At 41.7% G+C, this 21,811-nt stretch overlaps 1 protein-coding gene across 1 annotated transcript in view; it reads right to left on the bottom strand.

The window, feature by feature from the left end:
- The window catches only part of cmtm6 (CKLF-like MARVEL transmembrane domain containing 6), a 37,866-nt gene extending 18,926 nt beyond the window's left edge, over positions 1-18,940 (bottom strand). Inside the window, 4 exon segments of the mRNA XM_062422102.1 lie at positions 1,069-1,206; positions 1,208-1,246; positions 14,381-14,498; positions 18,828-18,940. Of these exon segments, the coding sequence (XP_062278086.1) occupies positions 1,069-1,206; positions 1,208-1,246; positions 14,381-14,491 (288 nt within the window). The 5' untranslated portion in view covers positions 14,492-14,498; positions 18,828-18,940.
- Positions 18,941-21,811: the final 2,871 nt, after the last annotated feature.

Here is a 21,811-nt window from a genome sequence, read left to right as displayed (position 1 = left end):
AGCTCCTCTAACACTGGAGCAACAGCAGGAACATTCATTAATAATAATATTTAATCATTAATGTTACATGTTGTATGTTGCTGTATTTTTCTGTCTGTATGATGATGGCCTCAGACTTTAGTACAGTATGTATATAAACAGTACCAGTGAATGGGAAAGTGTGTCCAAACTTTTGACTGGTTTATACTTATAGAATTTAACGATATACACATTTTTTTGCAGTGACCCATCAAATGCATCAATATACAGTTTAGGAATAAACCTGGTTGTATAAAGTGACATCAGTAAACTTCACTGGGCCTCTCTCTCTCTCTCTCTCTCCTCTCTCTTCCTCTCTCTCTCTCCTCCTCTTCCTCTCCTTCCTCTCTCTCCTCCTCTTCCTCTCTCTCTCTCCTCTCCTTCCTCTCTCTCCTTCCTTCCTCTCTCTCCTCTCTCCTCCAACCGGTCGAGGCAGATGTTCTCCCACTTTGAGTCTGGTTCTGAGGTTTCTTCCTGTTAAAAGGGAGTTTTTTCCTTCTTTCCTCCCTTCTTACTTCTCTCTTTTCTTTCCTCCCCCCAACCTTCCTCCCTTCCTTCTTTCCTGTGTCTTTATTTCCCCCTTCCTCTTTTCCTTTCTCCCTTCCTACCTTCTTTCCTCCCTCCCTCCTAACTTCTTTCATTCGTCCTTCCTTCCTCCTTTCCTTCCTTCCTTCTTTCCTCCCTCCTTCCTACCTTCCATCATTCCTTCCCTCCTTCTCTCTTTCTTTCCTCCTCCCTACCTTCATCCCTTCCTTCTTTCCTCTGTCCTTCTTTCTTTCTCCCTTCCTTCCTTCCTTACTTCTTTCCTCCCTCCCTCCCTACCTTCCTTCCTTCCCCCCTCCTTCCTTCCTTTCTCCCTTCCTTTCCATCCTTCTTCCTCCCTTCCTTCCTCCCTCCCTCCCTCCTTTCCTTCCTCCCTTCCTCCCTTGACTCGAGGACAACAGGAGGGTTAAACCTGCTCTATGTGTAAAGAGCCTTGAGATGACGTTTGTTGTTATTTGGCGCTGTATAAATAAAGATTGATTGAATGTGAGAGTGTGGAGCTCGTACCAGTTTGGGCCAGCAGTCGATGCCGACCCTCTTGTGCAGCGGCGTTGAGAGGAGGACGAGGAGCAGCAGGGTGAAGAGGAAGGCCGTGCAGCTGACGAACTCGAAGAAGTAGAGAGCGGAGCAGCTGGTGCAGGTTGGTGACCACTTCCTCCTGGATGAAAGCCACGAGGGAGAGGACCTGAGGGAGGAACACAGCAGCAGGTTACACCACTTTACTTCTTCTTCTTTCAGCAGATAAACATTAAACCCTTCAGCAGAGGAAGAGGAGGAATCTGATACTGATACTAAACTCTGGGTGCTATTGTTATTTATGATGTATTGCACTTTATTTTAGGTTGGAGTTGAGCTCAAGTCTTCTTTAAACGCAGTGTTGATGTTCTCTCTCTCTCCTATCCTTCCTCTCTCCTCTCTCTCCTATCCTCCTCTCTCAGCGCTTCCTAGGGTCCTTCTCCTCTCTCCTATCCTTCCTCTCCTTCTCTCTCCTCATCTTCCTCTCCTTCCTCTCTCTCTCCTATCTCTCTCTCTCTCTCCTATCCTTCCTCTCTCTCTCTCTATCCTTCCTCTCTCCTCTCCTAGGGAAGAGAGAAGGAAGAGAAGTGAAGCTCTCTCCTATCCTTCCTCTCTCCTATCCTTCCTCGACTCCTCGAGCTCTCCGATCCTTCCTCTCTCCTCCTCCTTCCTCTCCTTCCTCCTCCTCTCTCTATCCTTCCTCCGAAAAGGAAGGAGAAGAGAGAGAGTTCTCCTCTCTCTAGCCTTCTCTCTCTCTCCTATCCTTCCTCTCTCCTCTCTATCCAGAAGAGCCAACAGAAGAGCAACGACGAGAGAGAGAAAGACGCTTCTCTCTCTATCTTCTCTTCCTCCTCTCCTCTCTCCGAGCCGTGAGAAAGAGCAGCTGCTCTTCCTCTCCTTCCTCTCCTCACTCTCTCCTTCCTCTCTCTCCTCCCTCTCCTCTCCTTCCTCTCTCTCTCCCTCTCCTATCCTTGCCTCTCTCTCTCCCTCTCCTATCCTTCCTCTCTCTCTCCCTCTCCTATCCTTCCTCTCTCTCTCCTCCTCCTATCCTTCCTCTCTCTCATCCCTCTCCTATCCTTCCTCTCTCTCTCCTCTCCTATCCTTCCTCTCTCTCTCCCTCTCCTATCCTTCCTCTCTCTCTCCCTCTCCTATCCTTCCTCTCTCTCTCCCTCTCCTATCCTTCCTCTCTCTCTCCCTCTCCTATCCTTCCTCTCTCTCTCCTCTCCTATCCTTCCTCTCTCTCTCCCTCTCCTATCCTTCCTCTCTCTCTCCCTCTCCTATCCTTCCTCTCTCTCTCCCTCTCCTATCCTTCCTCTCTCTCTCCCTCTCCTATCCTTCCTCTCTCTCTCCTCTCCTATCCTTCCTCTCTCTCTCCCTCTCCTATCCTTCCTCTCTCTCTCCCTCTCCTATCCTTCCTCTCTCTCTCCCTCTCCTATCCTTCCTCTCTCTCTCCCTCTCCTATCCTTCCTCTCTCTCTCCTCTCCTATCCTCTTCTCTCTCTCTCTCTCCTATCCTCCTCTCTCTCTCCCTCTCCTATCCTTCCTCTCTCTCTCACTCATCCTTCCTCTCCTCTCTCTCTCTCTCTCTCTCTCTCTCTCTCTCTCTCTCTTCCTCTCCTTCCTCTCCTTCTCTCTCTCTCTCCTATCATCTCTCTCCTGAGAAACACAATTTTGTCCCCTACTGTAATCCTGCTGCTCTTCTCTCTCTCTTCTCTCTCTCTTCTCTCTCTCTCTCTATCTTCCTTCTCTTCTTCTCCTATCATTTCTCTCCTGATACTCTATTTTTCCCTCTGTAATAGATTTGTTGAATATAAATTAATAACTTGCTGTCAGTTAAAGGGTTAATGTTTGTACTCAGCCAGAACGGACACAAACAATCAACAAACAACACTGAACCATGGCTCTCTCTCACTGTTCCCTTATCAGCTTTTAACCTTTTATTAATAATCTAACTGATAATGATTCACATGAGTTCACTCTGCTCAAACTGGCTTTGATTTAGATGAGTCATGTATATATATCACACACACACACACACACACACTTTGTTTTTACTGTAAACTCAGCAGTGAAACTCTGAAGGTAAAAATACTGTTGACCTTTTAAATCACCGTCATCACTGTGTCTGACTTCAGCTGCAGTTTTAAGAAGAGAAAGAAAGAAAGAAAAGAAAGGAGGAAGGAGAAAGAACACTCACACTGATGAAGCTCAATAGAAGCTGATCATCTACTTTAAATGACTGTGTGGAAACACTGAGATACAGTCCTCCATCACTGAACACTGGAAACACATTAGAATGCTTTACAGACAGATTAGAAGAATTGTGAACTTTTCCTTTAAGTGAATCTTTCAGTAACATGAAGTGAAACCATAGACTGTATATAAGAAATGGACGTAACATCCGTGACATCACCCATTGGTTTGTGGACTGCTGCTCGGAGGCCAATAGTATCAGATCTGAGCAGCGCCATCTTGAAAATTTCAGGTGCATGCTGGGAAAAATAAAAACAGGGATTCTACTTATATGGGCATCAGGAGGAGCATGAGGCGCCCTCCTGAACCTGTGAACCAATCAACCTGTCAATCACCACGTAGCCACGCCCTAATGCATACCCTGCTTTATCGTCACATATAAAATCAGGGAGGCCAAAATGTCCCAAATGAACATCATACTGCATTGAAGAAGGCTTTAAACTAGCGATTGAGACCATAAACACATTTTGAAAACGTTTACTGAGGTTAGAAATCAAGTGAGAAGTTGGTGAATTCTCCATTGACTTGTATAGAGACGCAAGTCCTTTTGACACCAAAACGGTCGCCCCCTGGTGGCCTTTTGATAGAATGCAGTTTTAAATTACTTCCCCGTTGGCCTCATTTCAGAGGACCGGAACTCCCCACCTGAGTTAAACACCTGCAGGATTCAGCAGTGAAGCTCACTCTCTGCGATACGATACGATATACTTTATTGTGCCATCGGGGAAATTTGTCTTTGATTCAAGCTGATACATAAATGAATTACCTCCAACACAAAGAACAAAACAATAACAACACACAGAACATCCACATATTGCATGTTCCTCCACAGACTATATTGCACATATGACATATTGCACAACCCACAGATTGCACATCTCCCAGTGGAAAGATAAAAAGATATAAACACCATTGCATGGACCCCCAGCTCATGTGGTTTCATACCGAGCAGAACCTGATGATGCTCCAAACTCAGTGATATATAAACATAGCTTCATTTATTTTATATAAAAGAACAGGAGGAATGATTACAGCAAGGAGGTAGAGAAGTAAAGGAGGAGGTAAAGAAGTAGAGGAGGTAGAGAAGTAAAGGAGGAGGTAGAGAAGGAGAGAAGGAGGTAGAGAAGTAAAGGAGGTGGAGAAGTAAAGGAGGTAGAGAAGTAAAGGAAGAGGTAGAGAAGGAGAGAAGGAGGTAGAGAAGTAAAGGAGGTGGAGAAGTAAAGGAGGTAGAGAAGTAAAGGAGGTAGAGAAGTAAAGGAGGTAGAGAAGTAAAGGTGGAGGTAGAGAAGGAGAGAAGGAGGTAGAGAAGTAAAGGAGGTAGAGAAGTAAAGGAGGAGGTAAAGAAGTAGAGGAGGTAGAGAAGTAAAGGAGGAGGTAGAGAAGGAGAGAAGGAGGTAGAGAAGTAAAGGAGGTAGAGAAGTAAAGGAGGTAGAGAAGTAAAGGAGGAGGTAGAGAAGGAGAGAAGGAGGTAGAGAAGTAAAGGAGGTAGAGAAGTAAAGGAGGTAGAGAAGTAAAGGAGGAGGTAGAGAAGGAGAGAAGGAGGTAGAAAGTAAAGGAGGTGGAGAAGTAAAGGAGGTAGAGAAGTAAAGGAGGTAGAGAAGTAAAGGAGGAGGTAGAGAAGGAGAGAAGGAGGTAGAGAAGTAAAGGAGGTAGAGAAGTAAAGGAGGAGGTAGAGAAGTAAAGGAGGTAGAGAAGTAAAGGAGGAGGTAGAGAAGTAAAGGAGGTAGAGAAGGAAAGGAGGAGGTAGAGAAGGAAAGAATGAGGTAGAGAAGTAAAGGAGGGGGTAGATAAGTAAAGAAGGAGGTAGAGAAGTAAAGGAGGTAGAGAAGGAAAGGAGGAGGTAGAGAAGGAAAGGAGGAGGTAGAGAAGGAAAGGAAGAGGTAGAGAAGTAAAGGAGGAGGTAGAGAAGGAAAGGAGGAGGTAGAGAAGGAAAGGTGGAGGTAGAGAAGGAAAGGAGGAGGTAGAGAAGGAAAGGAGGAGGTAGAGAAGGAAAGAAGGAGGTAGAGAAGTAAAGGAGGAGGTAGAGAAGGAAAGGAGGAGGTAGAGAAGTAAAGGAGGAGGTAGAGAAGGAAAGGAGGAGGTAGAGAAGGAAAGAAGGAGGTAGAGAAGTAAAGGAGGAGGTAGAGAAGGAAAGGAGGAGGTAGAGAAGGAAAGGTGGAGGTAGAGAAGTAAAGGAGGAGGTAGAGAAGGAAAGGAGGAGGTAGAGAAGGAAAGAAGGAGGTAGAGAAGTAAAGGAGGAGGTAGAGAAGTAAAGGAGGAGGTAGAGAAGGAAAGGAGGAGGTAGAGAAGTAAAGGAGGAGGTAGAGAAGGAAAGGAGGAGGTAGAGAAGGAAAGAAGGAGGTAGAGAAGTAAAGGAGGAGGTAGAGAAGGAAAGGAGGAGGTAGAGAAGGAAAGGAGGAGGTAGAGAAGTAAAGGAGGAGGTAGAGAAGGAAAGGAGGAGGTAGAGAAGGGAAGAAGGAGGTAGAGAAGTAAAGGAGGAGGTAGAGAAGGAAAGGTGGAGGTAGAGAAGTAAAGGAGGAGGTAGAGAAGGAAAGGAGGAGGTAGAGAAGGAAAGAAGGAGGTAGAGAAGTAAAGGAGGAGGTAGAGAAGGAAAGGAGGAGGTAGAGAAGGAAAGAAGGAGGTAGAGAAGTAAAGGAGGAGGTAGAGAAGTAAAGGAGGGGGTAGATAAGTAAAGAAGGAGGTAGAGAAGTAAAGGAGGTAGAGAAGGAAAGGAGGTAGAGAAGGAAAGGAGGAGGTAGAGAAGTAAAGAAGGAGGTAGAGAAGTAAAGGAGGAGGTAGAGAAGGAAAGGAGGGGGTAATAGAAGGAAAGGAGTAGGTAGAGAAGGAAAGGAGGAGGTAGAGAAGTAAAGGAGGTAGAGAAGGAAAGGAGGAGGTAGAGAAGTACAGGAGGAGGTAAAGAAGGAAAGGAGGAGGTAGAGAAGGAAAGGAGGAGGTAGAGAAGTAAAGGAGGAGGTAGAGAAGGAAAGGAGGAGGTAGAGAAGGAAAGAAGTAAAGGAGGAGGTAGAGAAGTAAAGGAAGAGGTAGAGAAGTAAAGGAGGAGGTAGAGAAGTAAAGGAGGATGTAGAGAAGTAAAGGAGGGGGTATAGAAGGAAAGGAGGAGGTAGAGAAGTAAAGGAGGAGGTAGAGAAGTAAAGAAGGAGGTAGAGAAGTAAAGCAGGAGGTAGAGAAGTAAAGGAGGGGGTAGAGAAGGAAAGGATGTAGAGAAGGAAAGGAGGAGGTAAAGAAGGAAAGGAGGAGGTAGAGAAGGAAAGAAGGAGGTAGAGAAGGAAAGGAGGAGGTAGAGAAGGAAAGGTGGAGGTAGAGAAGGAAAGGTGGAGGTAGAGAAGGAAAGGAGGAGGTAGAGAAGGAAAGAAGTAAAGGAGGAGGTAGAGAAGTAAAGGAGGAGGTAGAGAAGGAAAGAAGGAGGTAGAGAAGTAAAGGAGGAGGTAGAGAAGGAAAGGTGGAGGTGGAGGTAGAGAAGGAAAGGAGGAGGTAGAGAAGGAAAGAATGAGGTAGAGAAGTAAAGGAGGGGGTAGATAAGTAAAGAAGGAGGTAGAGAAGTAAAGGAGGTAGAGAAGGAAAGGAGGAGGTAGAGAAGTAAAGGAGGAGGTAGAGAAGTAAAGAAGGAGGCAGAGAAGTAAAGCAGGAGGTAGAGAAGTAAAGGAGGAGGTAGAGAAGGAAAGGAGGGGGTATAGAAGGAAAGGAGTAGGTAGAGAAGGAAAGGAGGAGGTAGAGAAGTAAAGGAGGAGGTAGAGAAGGAAAGGAGGGGGTATAGAAGGAAAGGAGTAGGTAGAGAAGGAAAGGAGAGGTAGAGAAGTAAAGGAGGAGGTAGAGAAGGAAAGGAGGGGGTATAGAAGGAAAGGAGGAGGTAGAGAAGTAAAGGAGGAGGTAGAGAAGGAAAGGAGGAGGTAGAGAAGTAAAGGAGGAGGTAGAGAAGTAAAGAAGGAGGTAGAGAAGTAAAGCAGGAGGTAGAGAAGTAAAGGAGGGGGTAGAGAAGGAAAGGATGTAGAGAAGGAAAGGAGGAGGTAAAGAAGGAAAGGAGGAGGTAGAGAAGGAAAGAAGGAGGTAGAGAAGGAAAGGAGGAGGTAGAGAAGGAAAGGTGGAGGTAGAGAAGGAAAGGTGGAGGTAGAGAAGGAAAGGAGGAGGTCAGAGAAGGAAAGAAGTAAAGGAGGAGGTAGAGAAGGAAAGGAGGAGGTAGAGAAGGAAAGAAGGAGGTAGAGAAGTAAAGGAGGAGGTAGAGAAGGAAAGGTGGAGGTGGAGGGTAGAGAAGGAAAGGAGGAGGTAGAGAAGGAAAGAATGAGGTAGAGAAGTAAAGGAGGAGGTAGAGAAGGAAAGGAGGAGGTAGAGAAGGAAAGAATGAGGTAGAGAAGTAAAGGAGGAGGTAGAGAAGTAAAGGAAGAGGTAGAGAAGTAAAGAAGGAGGCAGAGAAGTAAAGCAGGAGGTAGAGAAGTAAAGGAAGAGGTAGAGAAGGAAAGGAGGGGGTATAGAAGGAAAGGAGTAGGTAGAGAAGGAAAGGAGGAGGTAGAGAAGTAAAGGAGGAGGTAGAGAAGGAAAGGAGGGGGTATAGAAGGAAGGAGTAGGTAGAGAAGGAAAGGAGGAGGTAGAGAAGTAAAGGAAGAGGTAGAGAAGGAAAGGAGGGGGGTATAGAAGGAAAGGAGTAGGTAGAGAAGGAAAGGAGGAGGTAGAGAAGTAAAGGAGGAGGTAGAGAAGGAAAGGAGGGGGGTATAGAAGGAAAGGAGGAGGTAGAGAAGTAAAGGAGGAGGTAGAGAAGGAAAGGAGGAGGTAGAGAAGTAAAGGAGGGGGTAGAGAAGTAAAGGCGGAGGTAGAGAAGGAAAGGAGGAGGTAGAGAAGTAAAGGAGGAGGTAGAGAAGTAAAGGAAGAAGGTAGAGAAAGAAGGATGAGGTAGAGAAGTAAAGGAGGAGGTAGAGAAGTAAAGGATGAGGTAGAGAAGTAAAGTAGGAGGTAGAGAAGTAAAGGATGAGGTAGAGAAGTAAAGGAGGAGGTAGAGAAGTAAAGGAGGAGGTAGAGAAGGAAAGGAGGAGGTAGAGAAGGAAAGAAGGAGGTAGCAGAAGTAAAGGAGGTAGAGAAGGAAAGGAGGAGGTAGATAAGTAAAGGAGGAGGTAGAGAAGGAAAGGAGGAGGTAGAGTAGTAAAGGAAGAGGTAGAGAAGTAAAGGAGGAGGTAGAGAAGTAAAGGAGGAGGTAGAGAAGGAAAGGAGGAGGTAAGAGAAGTAAAGGAGGAGGTAGAGAAGGAAAGGATGAGGTAGAGAAGGAAAGGAGGAAGGTAGAGAAGTAAAGGAGGAGGCAGAGAAGTAAGGAGGAGGTAGAGAAGTAAGGAGGAGGTAGTAAAGTGTACCTTTATTAAAGCTCTCTACCTCCATGCTTCTCTTCAGTAACTGGATGTATGAAGCAGCAGGATCTGTAAATCTAATCATTAACGATCGACTGCAGCTGAGGTCAAAGTGCAGCTTCAGGATGAGCTCAGACCTGTGAGTGAGTCTCATGATCAGTGTGTCATCATCTACCTGTAAAGCACCTGAAGAGCAGCTGCTGGTTCACATGCTCCTCTGTGAGCTCCAACTACAGAAAACGAGCCTGAGACGGTCGACAGCATAAACTTACAGCAGCATAAACATCCTCAAAGTGGACATATGACAGCCAGCACTTCTCTGCAGTGGAGGCTGATTTATTCCCAGTCTGGGACATGAAACCAGTAAAAAACCCCACTGAGAGCCAGCAGCTGGTCAACGCAGGAGAGCTTGTTTCTAATTCAAACTCTAAAAAGACTATTATCTCACGCTTAGATGGAAGAAAAACAAGAAATACTGAACTGTTCAATGAAGTCCATGAAAAACATCCATCTTTGGTCACGTGACGTTTACATCAATCTGCGATGTCACACAGCTGCAAAATGTCTGTTCTGATTAAATGCAGAGGCGAATGTGAACACCAGATCAGAATAGATCACGTCACATGTAAACAGCTGTTCTGAAACCTTCAATCGGAATGAAAGAAAGTCTTAAAGTAAACCTGACTACTGTGAGCAGGTGTATGATTTATGCCCAACGTACGTATCCGTCCTCACATACTTCCATGAGTCCTTTACGTTGGCATTGATGTTAACCAATACATCCACCAGGGGGCAGCGCAGAGTCAAACGTTTATGACAACAACAAACTCAAAAACAAACATGGCGACTGTGGAGGAGATATTGATAATGTTCCTCTTGCATAAAAGACACAAACGATATGTTTAAAGTTTTCTAACCAACTCGTTCCGCCATTGTTATTTCTTCTTCGGGTCTCACTAGAGCTACGTATCGGGTACTGACAGCAACACTGCCCCCCATGGTTTCTGGTGGTACTGCTCTGTTTGGCCCGTATCCGTAAGCTTTATGGAAAAGTGCAGAAATACGGACGAAATTAACGCAGAGCAAAGACAGAAGGCTCCGTCCGGATCCGTATTTAACGTTGAGCATAAATGGGCCTTAACACTGTAAACAGGTGAATGAAACACAGTGAACAGGTGTATCCTCAATCGATACGAATTAGCCATGAATTCCTACATGAATCGGTTGTAGAGTCATGGATCGGGTATCGCGAGACTTGGAATCGTTTGGTGGCATCACACACACGCTCCAGCGTCTCTAAAACAACGCGAGAGCTGAAGCTGCCCGTGAAACTCTGTAGCTGCCTAGCTGGTATTAGCATGAGTGATAAACAAGCAGACATCCCAACTCTCCCGCATATTGATGGCGACTCCCTGACGCCCGCAAATGAGACGTAATCTCCCGGAATCTGGAGTAAACGAGCAAGAGCGCGCACTAGAGAGTGACTGCGTGAGTGTGTTTGTGTGACTATAAATGCAGCGTGTGTGAGAGCAAAGCGTCCTTATAGCTCTGTGTTACCGCTTATTAGCGCCATTGCCCCCCCCCGGACAGACAACGATCGCACCCCCGCCTCCGGACCACCAACACCTAGTGTAAAAACCCCCCCCCCCCCCCCCCCCCCCCCACCCCCCCCCCCCCCCCCCCCACCCCCCCCACACACACACACACACACACACCCCCCACCGAATGGACCTCCCTGAAATGACTTCTGCAGGTTGGGATGTCTGAACAAGTGACAACAGGGAAAATGCACAGGCATACTGTAAGTGAACTACTTTACTGTGTGTGAGGTAAAAGCAATAATGATTGTTGACTTGTCAGTCAGACTTAACTGCTATATGAGAATATAAATGTAGGGCAGCACTTTGGATCAGATTACCTTTCACAGGTCAAAAAGCAGCCGTTTGATTTATTTTATACATATGTATTTATTTTCTGTAATTTTTTACATAAAGCACTTTTCACTGTGTTAGGATATCGTTTCTGAATTGAATCGTAACCCGTGTATCTAGATGCATATCGAATCGTTTATCACAGAGAGATGTGCAACCCTAATAGACTCTGATTCACATACTGAGTGAAGTATAACATGAGCTGTATGTGAGTTAGATGTGTGGGTCAGCAATGTGGGAAGCATGCAGCAGTGTGTGTGTGTGTGTGTGTGTGTGTGTGTGTGTGTGTGTGTGTGTGTGGGGGGGGGGGGGGGGGGGGGGGTGTAGCGGATGCAGAGTGCGTTGCGACAGCAGCGGAGGTCTGCAGCTCTGAGATGTGCTAACGACAGCTCGGCAGCACTTTCACTTCCCAGTCTGCAGCTTCCTGCTGCTGGAGGAAGGAGAGGGAGTCAGTGTGAGGTCAGCGTGCGGAGGGAAACGTCTGCAGGCTCACAGCTGCTGCTTCACTTCACTACCACGTTGCTTCATACTGAGAGTAACTAACGCTGAAGTGAAGCTGCAGCAGTGAATCCCAACCAGGATGTTCACAAGCATATAAAACATGAGATTATTACACTTCATTTAAACACTGTGGAGACTCTGTGTTGTGTCTCAAATCTCTTCTTCTGTTCTTACTCTTAATACTTTGAGTGCAAAGACGTTTGATATGAGACACTGACCTGTTGAATTTGTGCTCTACACAAATAAGTACATAGTGTAGTAGTGTACTAACAGATGTGTTCTAACGGTATTTGTATTCATCCCGAACCGTCACAGCTCAGTGCACACAGTCAAACAACGAATACATCTGAGTGAGTTTTTAAAAAAGTTGAGTCCTCACTTTAATCCCGGAGGCCGTAATGAGCCTAAAAGCTGCCAGAAACAGTCATTACAGAAGAAGAAGAAGTAGTTACAAAAAAGGACGAAGAAGAAAAGTGATGGAAAGTGTGGAGTTGGAGGAGCCGCCGGCTTCATTTAAATCAGCTGTTTGGGAGAACTTTGGCTTCCCAGTACAATATAATGGTGATGGCAGGCGAGCGGTGGACCGGACCAACATGCTAACCCACGTAAGGCGGCATCAGCCCGACATATCGGTCACTGGTGCAACAACGTATCCCCGCTGCGTTTAACCCACCTCTTGACATTAACACTGACGGGGCCAAAAACATCGACAGAAGCAATCGGCTTATACATATCAACATCTATAGCATAGCATATGGGCTATGCCGTAGTAGAGGAGCCCGCTTCAAGTATTTATTAAAGGTGCTTGAGCCACATCAGCCAGTCTGTGGTCCCTGCCATTTACAAGCGTGCACGAGCAGTGGTGGAGCATCAGTCTTATACATGTGTTTTTTTTGTTTTCCGTTGTACCGAACCGTGACTTGTGTGAACCGTTACACCCTTAGTACTAACCGAAGTGTGATGTTTGATACGTCTTCTCTGCTCCACTGTGTTAACAGCACTGACCCTCCTTTAACTCCTCAGTTGACTGAACTGAAGCTCAGAGGGAAACACGTCAACACTCAAGTTTCTGTTTCTGCAGCCAAAGTGAAACAGAACAAACATGAAGCGGGTTTACAGCAGAGACTTCAGAGACTGTTAACTGCAACTGAGACTGACGGAGCTGCCAGACTTCAACTTCCTGTTCTCAGAGAAAGAGGCTGAACTCTGACACACTGATGAGTAACGACTGAAGGGCAAAGGTCAACTGTTCTCAGGGAGACGGAGCGGATGTGATGCTCTGTGACTACAGGTGTGTAAAGTAGAAACTGAGCAAACAGATTTATCTACTACAGGTACTTTGGCTTCCTTGTGGATAACAGGCTGGACTGGAAAGAGACACAACACCTGTGCCATTTTTAACAAAGGCCCAGTCCAGCCTGTTCTTCTTTAGGAAGCTTCAGTTATTTATATCAGCAGGTCGTCACTCTTAGTCTTAAATGTGTTTAATCAAAGTATTTTATCTAATGTGCTTTTTTATGCTGTAATTTAGTAAAATGATTGTTTCTGACACCAGATTGGCCCAAAGTCACTGACACCTGATCCAGATGTTTCAATCAGCATCAGACAGATGCCACATATTTAACATATTGCACAGGTTTATTTCAAAATTGACATTTTTTAGGGTGTTTTTTTTCCTTCTTTTAAATGTAAAACTGGGTCAAATTAGACCCTGAACAATATGTAAGGGTTAAGCCCTCCTCACTGGTTCCCTATCCTCCGACAGTCATTTCTCTGTGGTTTAAAACACCATCCACTTTCATCATTTCAAAGTATTTTATCTAATGTGCTTTTTTATGCTGTAGTTTAGTAAAATGATTGTTTCTGACACCAGATTGGCCCAAAGTCACTGACACCTGATCCAGATGTTTCAATCAGCATCAGACAGATGCCACATATTTAACATATTGCACAGGTTTATTTCAACCTGCAGGATTTCAATTTCAGACCAATCGACTGGAAAAAAAACAAAATAATGTGACATTAAATCTTTATAAGCGTCTGTCAGTCCTGAATCTAAACCGGAGGCTCTGATGTCATGTGAGTGAATATATATGAACTGTTACTTTAACATAAACAGATCAGTTATCTTCTTTTTTTAAAACTTTTACTTTAACTCAGCGTACTCTAGGAACATTTTAAGGACTCACCTGAAATTATGAACAATAAGTGATCGTGTGAACAGCTCCGATTCATCAATTAAAACTCAAATATGACTTTTCTGTAACACCACACCATAAAAACTGCAAACCTTTTAGATTATTTTTGGAGGGATTTAACACCAACATGCAACAATAATCACCAGCCAAACAGTCTAAACCTCTACGACTGTTTCTAAACGACTCTTCTCAGTCCAGATTCAGTCAAATAGTTTCCATTAACAGTCCTGTGAATCAGCTGATTACTGACGATGGACATCAGAGATAATGATATATTTACAGAGCAGATTCTCTCTCCCTCTCTCTCTTTGATTGACAGGTGACACTTGGTAGGGGGCGGGGCTTCAGAGGCTGATCTTTACACAACTTTGAAGCCTAATTTCATATATTTGGTGATTTTTTTAATTATCCAAATCTGGCAGGATGGTTAACAACACACCTTTCTGTGGTATGTCAAACTCAGAACACATATTTATTCTTACTTTAAACTGACTTTAACCCTTTACATACTGCTCATATTCTGGCATTTCACAATATCCTCCTTATATCTCTATATATATATAATAAAGCAGACAGAGTGTATTCTTCAGTTTTTACGCTTTTTGTTGATGGTGAAAAAACATCACAATCACATCATATATTAGTCCAACGTTGCGTAATTTCAATTAATTACATTAAATGTGAATAATGAGTATTTTTGTAAGGTAGTTTTTGAATTTTTTGAGTAAATATGGGTTATAGACTCAACAAAAATGCGTATTAGCTGCACAAAAATGTTGAATTATTTCCATTTGTGTATATTCTGGGTCACATTAGGAGAAGCCATCAAATTTCTGGCTAAATTGACATTTTTTAGGGTGTTTTTTTCCTTCTTTTAAATGTAAAACTGGGTCAAATTAGACCCATAACAATTTGTAAGGGTTAAGCCCTCCTCACAGGGATACACCCCCCCCCCCCCCCCCAAACCTTTCGCGCCCCTGGTTCCCTATCCTCCGACAAAGGTTACAAACAACATCCGCTTTCATCATCAAGCTTCAGTCTTTCTCATGTTCACATCTCAGAGTTCAGACGGTGTGACGAGGACTTGAACTCACCACTTCCAGCACTTTGATGATGAAGCGGATCATATCCAGATGGTCCGTTGGAACCAGGAAGATGGAAGATTTGGGGTTCGAAACCGTCGTTGGGGAGTAAACTTCAGTCATGATGAAGCTGAGAGAAAAAACAACAGAGCATGTTTATCAGGAAAAATGTAAGATTTGAGTCAATGAGGTTTTTTGTCTCTGTGTGGTTTAGTCCAGGCGGGGAGTTCCGGTCCTCTGAAATGAGGCCAACGACTGTTCCTTCTTTCCTCTTTTCCTTTCTCCCTCCTCCCTTCCTTCCTCACTCCTTCTCTCTTTCCTCCCTTCCTTCTGTCCTTCCTTCCTCCTCCTTTCCTTTCTCCCTCCTCCCTTCCTTCCTCACTCCTTCTCTCTTTCCTCCCTTCCTTCTTTCCTTCCTTCCTCCCTCCCTCCTTCTTTCCTTCCCTCCGTCCTTTCTTCGTTCCTTCCCTCCTTCCTTCCTTCTTTCCTCTGTCCTTCTTTCCTCCCTTCCCTTCTATCCCCCCTCCCTCCTCCCTTCCATCTGTCTTTCCTCCCTTCTTCTCTCTTTCTTTCCTTCCCTCCTTCTTTCCTTCCTCCCTCCCTTCCTTCCTTCTTTCCTCCCTTCCTTCCTTCTTTCCTCCCTTCCTTCCTTCTTTCCTCCCTTCCTTCCTTCCGTCTGTCCTTCCTCCCTCCTTCTCTCTTTCTTTCCTTCCTCCCTTTTTCCTCCCTTCCCCTTTCTTCATTCCTCCCTCCCTCCTTCTCTCCTTCTTTCCTCCCTCCATCCTCCCCTCCTTCTTCCTCCCTTCCATCCTCCCTTCCATCCTTCCTTCCTCCATCCTTTCCTTCCTTCTTCCTCCCTTCCATCTTTCCTTCCTTCCTTCTTTCCTTTCCTTTCCTCCCTTCCTTCCTTCTTTCCTCCCTTCCTTCCTTCCGTCTGTCCTTCCTCCCTCCTTCTCTCTTTCTTTCCTTCCTCTCTTTTTCCTCCCTTCCTTCCTCCATCCCCCTTTCTTCCTTCCTCCCTCCCTCCTTCCTTCTCTCTTTCTTTCCTCCCCCCTACCTTCCTCGCTTCCTTCTTTCGTCTGTCCTTCCTTCCTCCCTTCCTTCTTTCCTCCCTCCATCCTCCCCTCCTTCTTCCTCCCTTCCATCCTTCCTTCCTTCCATCTTTCCTTCCTTCTTTCTTTCCTTTCCTCCCTTCCTTCCTTCTTTCCTCCCTTCCTTCCTTCCTCCGTCCTTCTCTCTTTCTTTCCTTCCTCTCTTTTTCCTCCCTTCCCCTTTCTTCCTTCCTCCCTCCCTCCTTCCTTCTCTCTTTCTTTCCTCCCCCCTACCTTCCTCGCTTCCTTCTTTCGTCTGTCCTTCCTTCCTCCCTTCCTTCTTCCCCTCCTTCTTCCTCCCTTCCATCCTTCCTTCCTCCATCCTTTCCTTCCTTCATCCTTTCCTTCCTTCTTCCTCCCTTCCATCTTTCCTTCCTTCCTTCCTCCCTCCCTCCTTTCCTTCCTTCGAGGACAACAGGAGGGTTAAACTACCAGCAGAACTGAGAACATTTTTAAATCAGGTTAAAACATTTCTCTTCTCCTGAACTCTTTATTTTAAAGCATTTTACATTTTAATCTTTTATTTGCACTTTTTGTCCTTTTAATGATTTTAAAGCAAATTATTATTTTATGCTGCAACCTTATATTTAATGTTAATGCTCTATTCTACTCTTTTATTTCTCTCTCTTTCTATTTTTATGTTTATTTATTTCCATTTCTTATTGTTAAATGTTTGTTTTATATAAATAAAGCTGCTTTAAATCATATTCACCACAGACTGATAATCAATAGTAAAGGTTTCACTGTGTTTCTATCGATCAGCTGATTCACTTCCTGTTGCAGCTCTACGATACGTCAGCTGATCGTTTTATAAGGAAACACATTAAATATAATTATTAAACTCTTGTGACAGATGTGTGATGTTTTACAGTTTAATAAACTTTAATGTTTAAAATGAGTCAGAATGATCAGTTTAATGATTATAAATGAATAAAACAAACATGTGCATATATATTTAACTCAAATATACATTAATGCTGCATGTATAACTTTATATCAGACACAATTATAATATTATCATTTGAAGATGTTACTTTAGACTTCTGGGAAATTATAATAAAGACATTTTATTTCATAGACTAAACAATTCATCAGTTCATCAAGATAATAATCTGCAGATTAATTAATAATAAAAGTTGTCAGTTGCAGCTTTGTTTAAAAGGTTTAATCAGAAATAAATCACTAAATAAAGAATAATGTTGAGTTTAAATCTGAAATTTATTCAGTTTACTGTCAGAAAAGACAAAAAAAACTGCAAATCTTTTCATTTGAGAAGCTGCAGCTGCACAATAATAATAATAATAATAATAATAATAATAATAATAATAATAATGTATAATAATAATAATAATAATAATAATAATGAATAATAATAATAATAATAATAATAATAATGTATAATAATAATAATAATAATAATAATAATGAATAATAATAATAATAATAATAATAATAATAATAATAATAATAATAATAATGTATAATAATAATAATAATAATAATAATAATGAATAATAATAATAATAATAATAATAATAATAATAATAATGTAATGTATAATTATCGCTGCAGCTGCTTTCATGTCTTGTCTTTTAAATATCTGGGTCAATGACGTATAAAGATTTACAACAACTCAATGTTAGAATAATAAAACAAGCATATCTAATGCAGTAGTTCAACATTCAGAATGTTGTGTACCTGAAAGTTCATATTATACATTTGAAATTAAGTGATTTTAGTGGTTTTACAAGATTAATTGGCACTGGCCTTAAAAAAAAGTCATGTGGTGCGACCATGATTCATCTTGAAATAAATTAATTAACTTAACACGCTTCACATCTTTTTTTTTTTTCTTTTTTTTTTACAAGTTTACAGTAATATAAAGTGTTTGGAAACAAAGTATTTGCATTTTTTTTTTTTTTTTTTGTAAATGATGATTTTTTATTTATATAAAGATATTTCAAGATGAATCATGGTCGCACCACATGACTTTTTTTTAGGCCAATTAATCTTGAAAAACCACTAAAATAACTTTCACATTATAATATGGATCTTCAGATACACAACACTCTGAATGTTGAACTACTGCATTAGATATGCTGGTTTTATTATTCTAACATTGAGTTATTAAATCTTTATACGTCATTGACCCTTATACATAAAGTGGTTCTGCGCTGCTGTAACATCCCATAATGTCAACAAACACACTTCACACATGTTTTATTGACCTTTTACATGTTGATGTAAAAACATTAAAGTGAAGTTAGTAACTTAATTTACTTCCCCAGAAACCTGCATGAGATGACGTGTAAAAACCTTTAATTTAACATCATCTGCATTTCTTTTAAAAACACTGTATTGTGCATTTTGTGTCATACACACACACACACACACACACACACACACACACACACACACACACACACACACACACACACACACACACACACACACACACACACACACACACACACACACACACACACACACACACACACACACACACACACACACACACACACACACACACACACACACACACAATTTTTCCGAGAAGCTGATAAATGAAAGGTTTTATGGATGTGTGTCATGTCAGTTACTTATTGATAGTGAGGGTGAAAGTGAAACTAAGCTGCAGCCAGGTGTGTGTGTGTGTGTGTGTGTGTGTGTGTGTGTGTGTGTGTGTGTGTGTGTGTGTGTGTGTGTGTGTGTGTGTGTGTGTGTGTGTGTGTGTGTGTGTGTGGGTGTATGTACACAGGCGACACACACACACACACACACACTCTCTCTCTCTCTCTCTCTGATAAGACTGATTTATGCTGTTAATAAAAGTGTGTTATTGGAGGTCATGAACCAACCATGCAGTATAAACTCAGCCTTTGTCCTGCTTCATGTTTCAGCTCCAGACTTCATTCAGAAAATGCAATAATTTAACAATCATGTGTTTGCAGACATGCGCAGAAAGCACCCACAGTTTACACTCAGGCTTGTTTCTAAGTGTTAGTGTGTTTCAATCAATTCGGCTTTAACTAATCAACAGAAAGACATTTTATTTAAGAGATATGAGTCTTTTTTTTGAGTCATTTGAACCTGCAGCGCTCGTGCTGGAGGGGAATCCCGAGCAGAGACTCTCACAGCTGGAAATGCGTAAAATATACACTCAGCTGTTTTGTGTATTTTGAGTCAAACTGAAGTGAAGTTTGTCTCCTTTTATACACTTTGCATGATTTAAAGTAAAACTACAGTAAAGCAGCGGGATGTAAACGCAGTGTGGAGGCCGAACATCTGCTCCAGTAAACACAGGAAGTTCGCACTAACACAGAAAAAAGCGACAAAACAAAGAGAATATTTCAGGTTGTTAAACTCACCGTTCAGTGTTTCTCTTCCACTTGGCAGGAAAATTAAAAAGTTTCTTTGACAACGTCTGGCTTTTTGTTTCTGCTGCGAAACGAACTTCAGAGTAACTTCCGCATTTAATGTCCAACAGGCTCGGAGTTTTTTTTTTTTATTTCTGTCAAGCGCGACGGAAAACATCCGCTTCCGGTTCCAGATTTCAAATGGAAAGCGGCAGGAAAAGTTATAATAGTGCAGTAAAAGTTATAATACTGCAGTAAAAGTACTAATAGTGCAGTAAAAGTACTAATACATCAGTTAAAGTACTAATACTGCAGTAAAAGTTATAATACATCAGTTAAAGTACTAATACAACAGTAAAAGTACTAATACAACAATAAAAGTACTAATACAACAGTAAAAGTACTAATACTGCAGTAAAAGTACAAAATACAATAATAAAAGTACTAATACAACAGTAAAAGTACTAATACTGCAGTAAAAGTACTAATACAACAGTAAAAGTACTAATACTGCAGTAAAAGTACTAATACAACAATAAAAGTACTAATACTGCAGTAAAAGTACTAATACAACAATAAAAGTACTAATACAACAGTAAAAGTACTAATACTGCAGTAAAAGTACTAATACTGCACTAATACAACAGTAAAAGTACTAATACACCAGTAAAAGTACTAATACTGCAGTAAAAGTACTAATACACCAGTAAAAGTACTAATACTGCAGTAAAAGTACTAATACACCAGTAAAAGTACTAATACAACAATAAAAGTACTAATACTGCAGTAAAAGTACTAATACTGCACTAATACTGCAGTAAAAGTACTAATACTGCAGTAAAAGTACTAATACAACAGTAAAAGTACTAATACTGCAGTAAAAGTACTAATACACCAGTAAAAGTACTAATACAACAATAAAAGTACTAATACTGCAGTAAAAGTACTAATACTGCACTAATACTGCAGTAAAAGTACTAATACAACAGTAAAAGTACTAATACAACAGTAAAAGTACTAATACACCAGTAAAAGTACTAATACTGCAGTAAAAGTACTAATACTGCACTAATACTGCAGTAAAAGTACTAATACTGCAGTAAAAGTACTAATACAACAGTAAAAGTACTAATACACCAGTAAAAGTACTAATACTGCAGTAAAAGTACTAATACACCAGTAAAAGTACTAATACTGCAGTAAAAGTACTAATACACCAGTAAAAGTACTAATACTGCAGTAAAAGTACTAATACAACAATAAAAGTACTAATACAACAGTAAAAGTACTAATACTGCAGTAAAAGTACTAATACTGCAGTAAAAGTACTAATACAACAATAAAAGTACTAATACAACAGTAAAAGTACTAATACTGCAGTAAAAGTACTAATACACCAGTAAAAGTACTAATACTGCAGTAAAAGTACTAATACACCAGTAAAAGTACTAATACTGCAGTAAAAGTACTAATACACCAGTAAAAGTACTAATACTGCAGTAAAAGTACCAAATACAACAGTAAAAGTACTAATACTGCAGTAAAAGTACTAATACTGCAATAAAAGTACCAAATACAACAATAAAACTCCAAAATACTGCAGTAAAAGTTAATGGGAGAGGAAAGATGTAAATACTACAGTAAAGTACAAGTACCTCAAACTGTACTACAGTAAAGTACAAGTACCTCAAACTGTACTACAGTGAAGTACAAGTACCTCAAACTGTACTACAGTAAAGTATAAGTACCTCAAACTGTACTACAGTGAAGTATAAGTACCTCAAAATAACTAAAACTTTTATTATATATTTATATTTTACTTAGTCTGATTCTTCATGCAGTACTTTTACTTGTAATAAAGTATTTGTTTGTTTCCGCTTCTCCTCCCTGGCCTGCAGTTCCTCTGTTCGGCCGGCAGGAGGTGCTGCAGCCCGCTCTTCTCTCCTCTCCGGTAGTCATCCTCTCTCCTCTCTCTCTCTCCTTTCTCCTTTCTCCTTTCTCCTTTCTCCTTTCTCTCCTTTCTCCTTTCTCTCCTCCTCCTCCTCCTCCTCCTCCTCCTCCTCTCTGTGACAGCGAGGCTTCCCCCGCTATAAAGCAGCGAGAGGCGGCTGCGGGCTGAAAAGGCTCTCCGGCAGCCAGAGGAGGAGGAGGAGGAGGAGGAGGAGGAAGATGAAGGAGCTGGGCAGCTGATCTCAGTTCAGTCCGTCTGAGCTGAAACTGGAAACTTTCTGATGCTTTTTTCACTCCGGATCTTCTTCTTCACTCACCTGTGAAAAAGGTAAAAAATGATAATATTGAATCACATTTGTGTCTCATCACAGCTGCTGAGAGTGATTTATATATTTATACTGTTAATAATAATGCTGCTGTCACTGTGATGTTTAAGAAAAAGCATCTTAATGTGTCGCTAGTTCATTATAATATATGTATAAAGGTGTTTTTGGGTAAAATAAGTTGATTTTATGAATGATTTCCAGCAGATGTTGAGTTGCTCTGGCTGCTGTTGGCAGATTTAAAAACATCTTCAGGAGGATTTAATCTTATTTTCTTTGTTGTATTTTATTTATTTATATAATTTATTGTGTAAATTTGTCTCAAGGAGCCTGAACAGACTGTTTCATCCAAGGTTTTTCTGCAGGATTACTAACACACAGCACATGTTTTATTGGTGGCTTGTGGATTTGGTTGAAGACACTGAGGTGTTAAAATCTAATGAGTTTATTTATTTATTTATTTATTTATTTATTTATTTATTTATTTGACTGTCTTCTGTGTGGGTCTGCTGTGATTTGTGGTATTTTATGGATGCTGGTTGGTGTAGACAGCGACTGAATGTGTGACTAATTATTACTATATTATTGTCTCTCCTCATAAAGTCTTAATTAATGCTTTATTCATCATTAACTGCGTATTAACTGGTCTATGAAACATTTATTCCTACTGATGAAGCTCAGAGAGACTTAGTGTGAATGATTGATTATTGATTGGTGACTTGT

The sequence above is a fragment of the Scomber scombrus genome, chromosome 7, assembly GCF_963691925.1.
Source record: "Scomber scombrus chromosome 7, fScoSco1.1, whole genome shotgun sequence".
NCBI classification, from domain to species: domain Eukaryota; kingdom Metazoa; phylum Chordata; class Actinopteri; order Scombriformes; family Scombridae; genus Scomber; species Scomber scombrus.
This window is presented reverse-complemented; position numbering and strand designations above follow the sequence as displayed.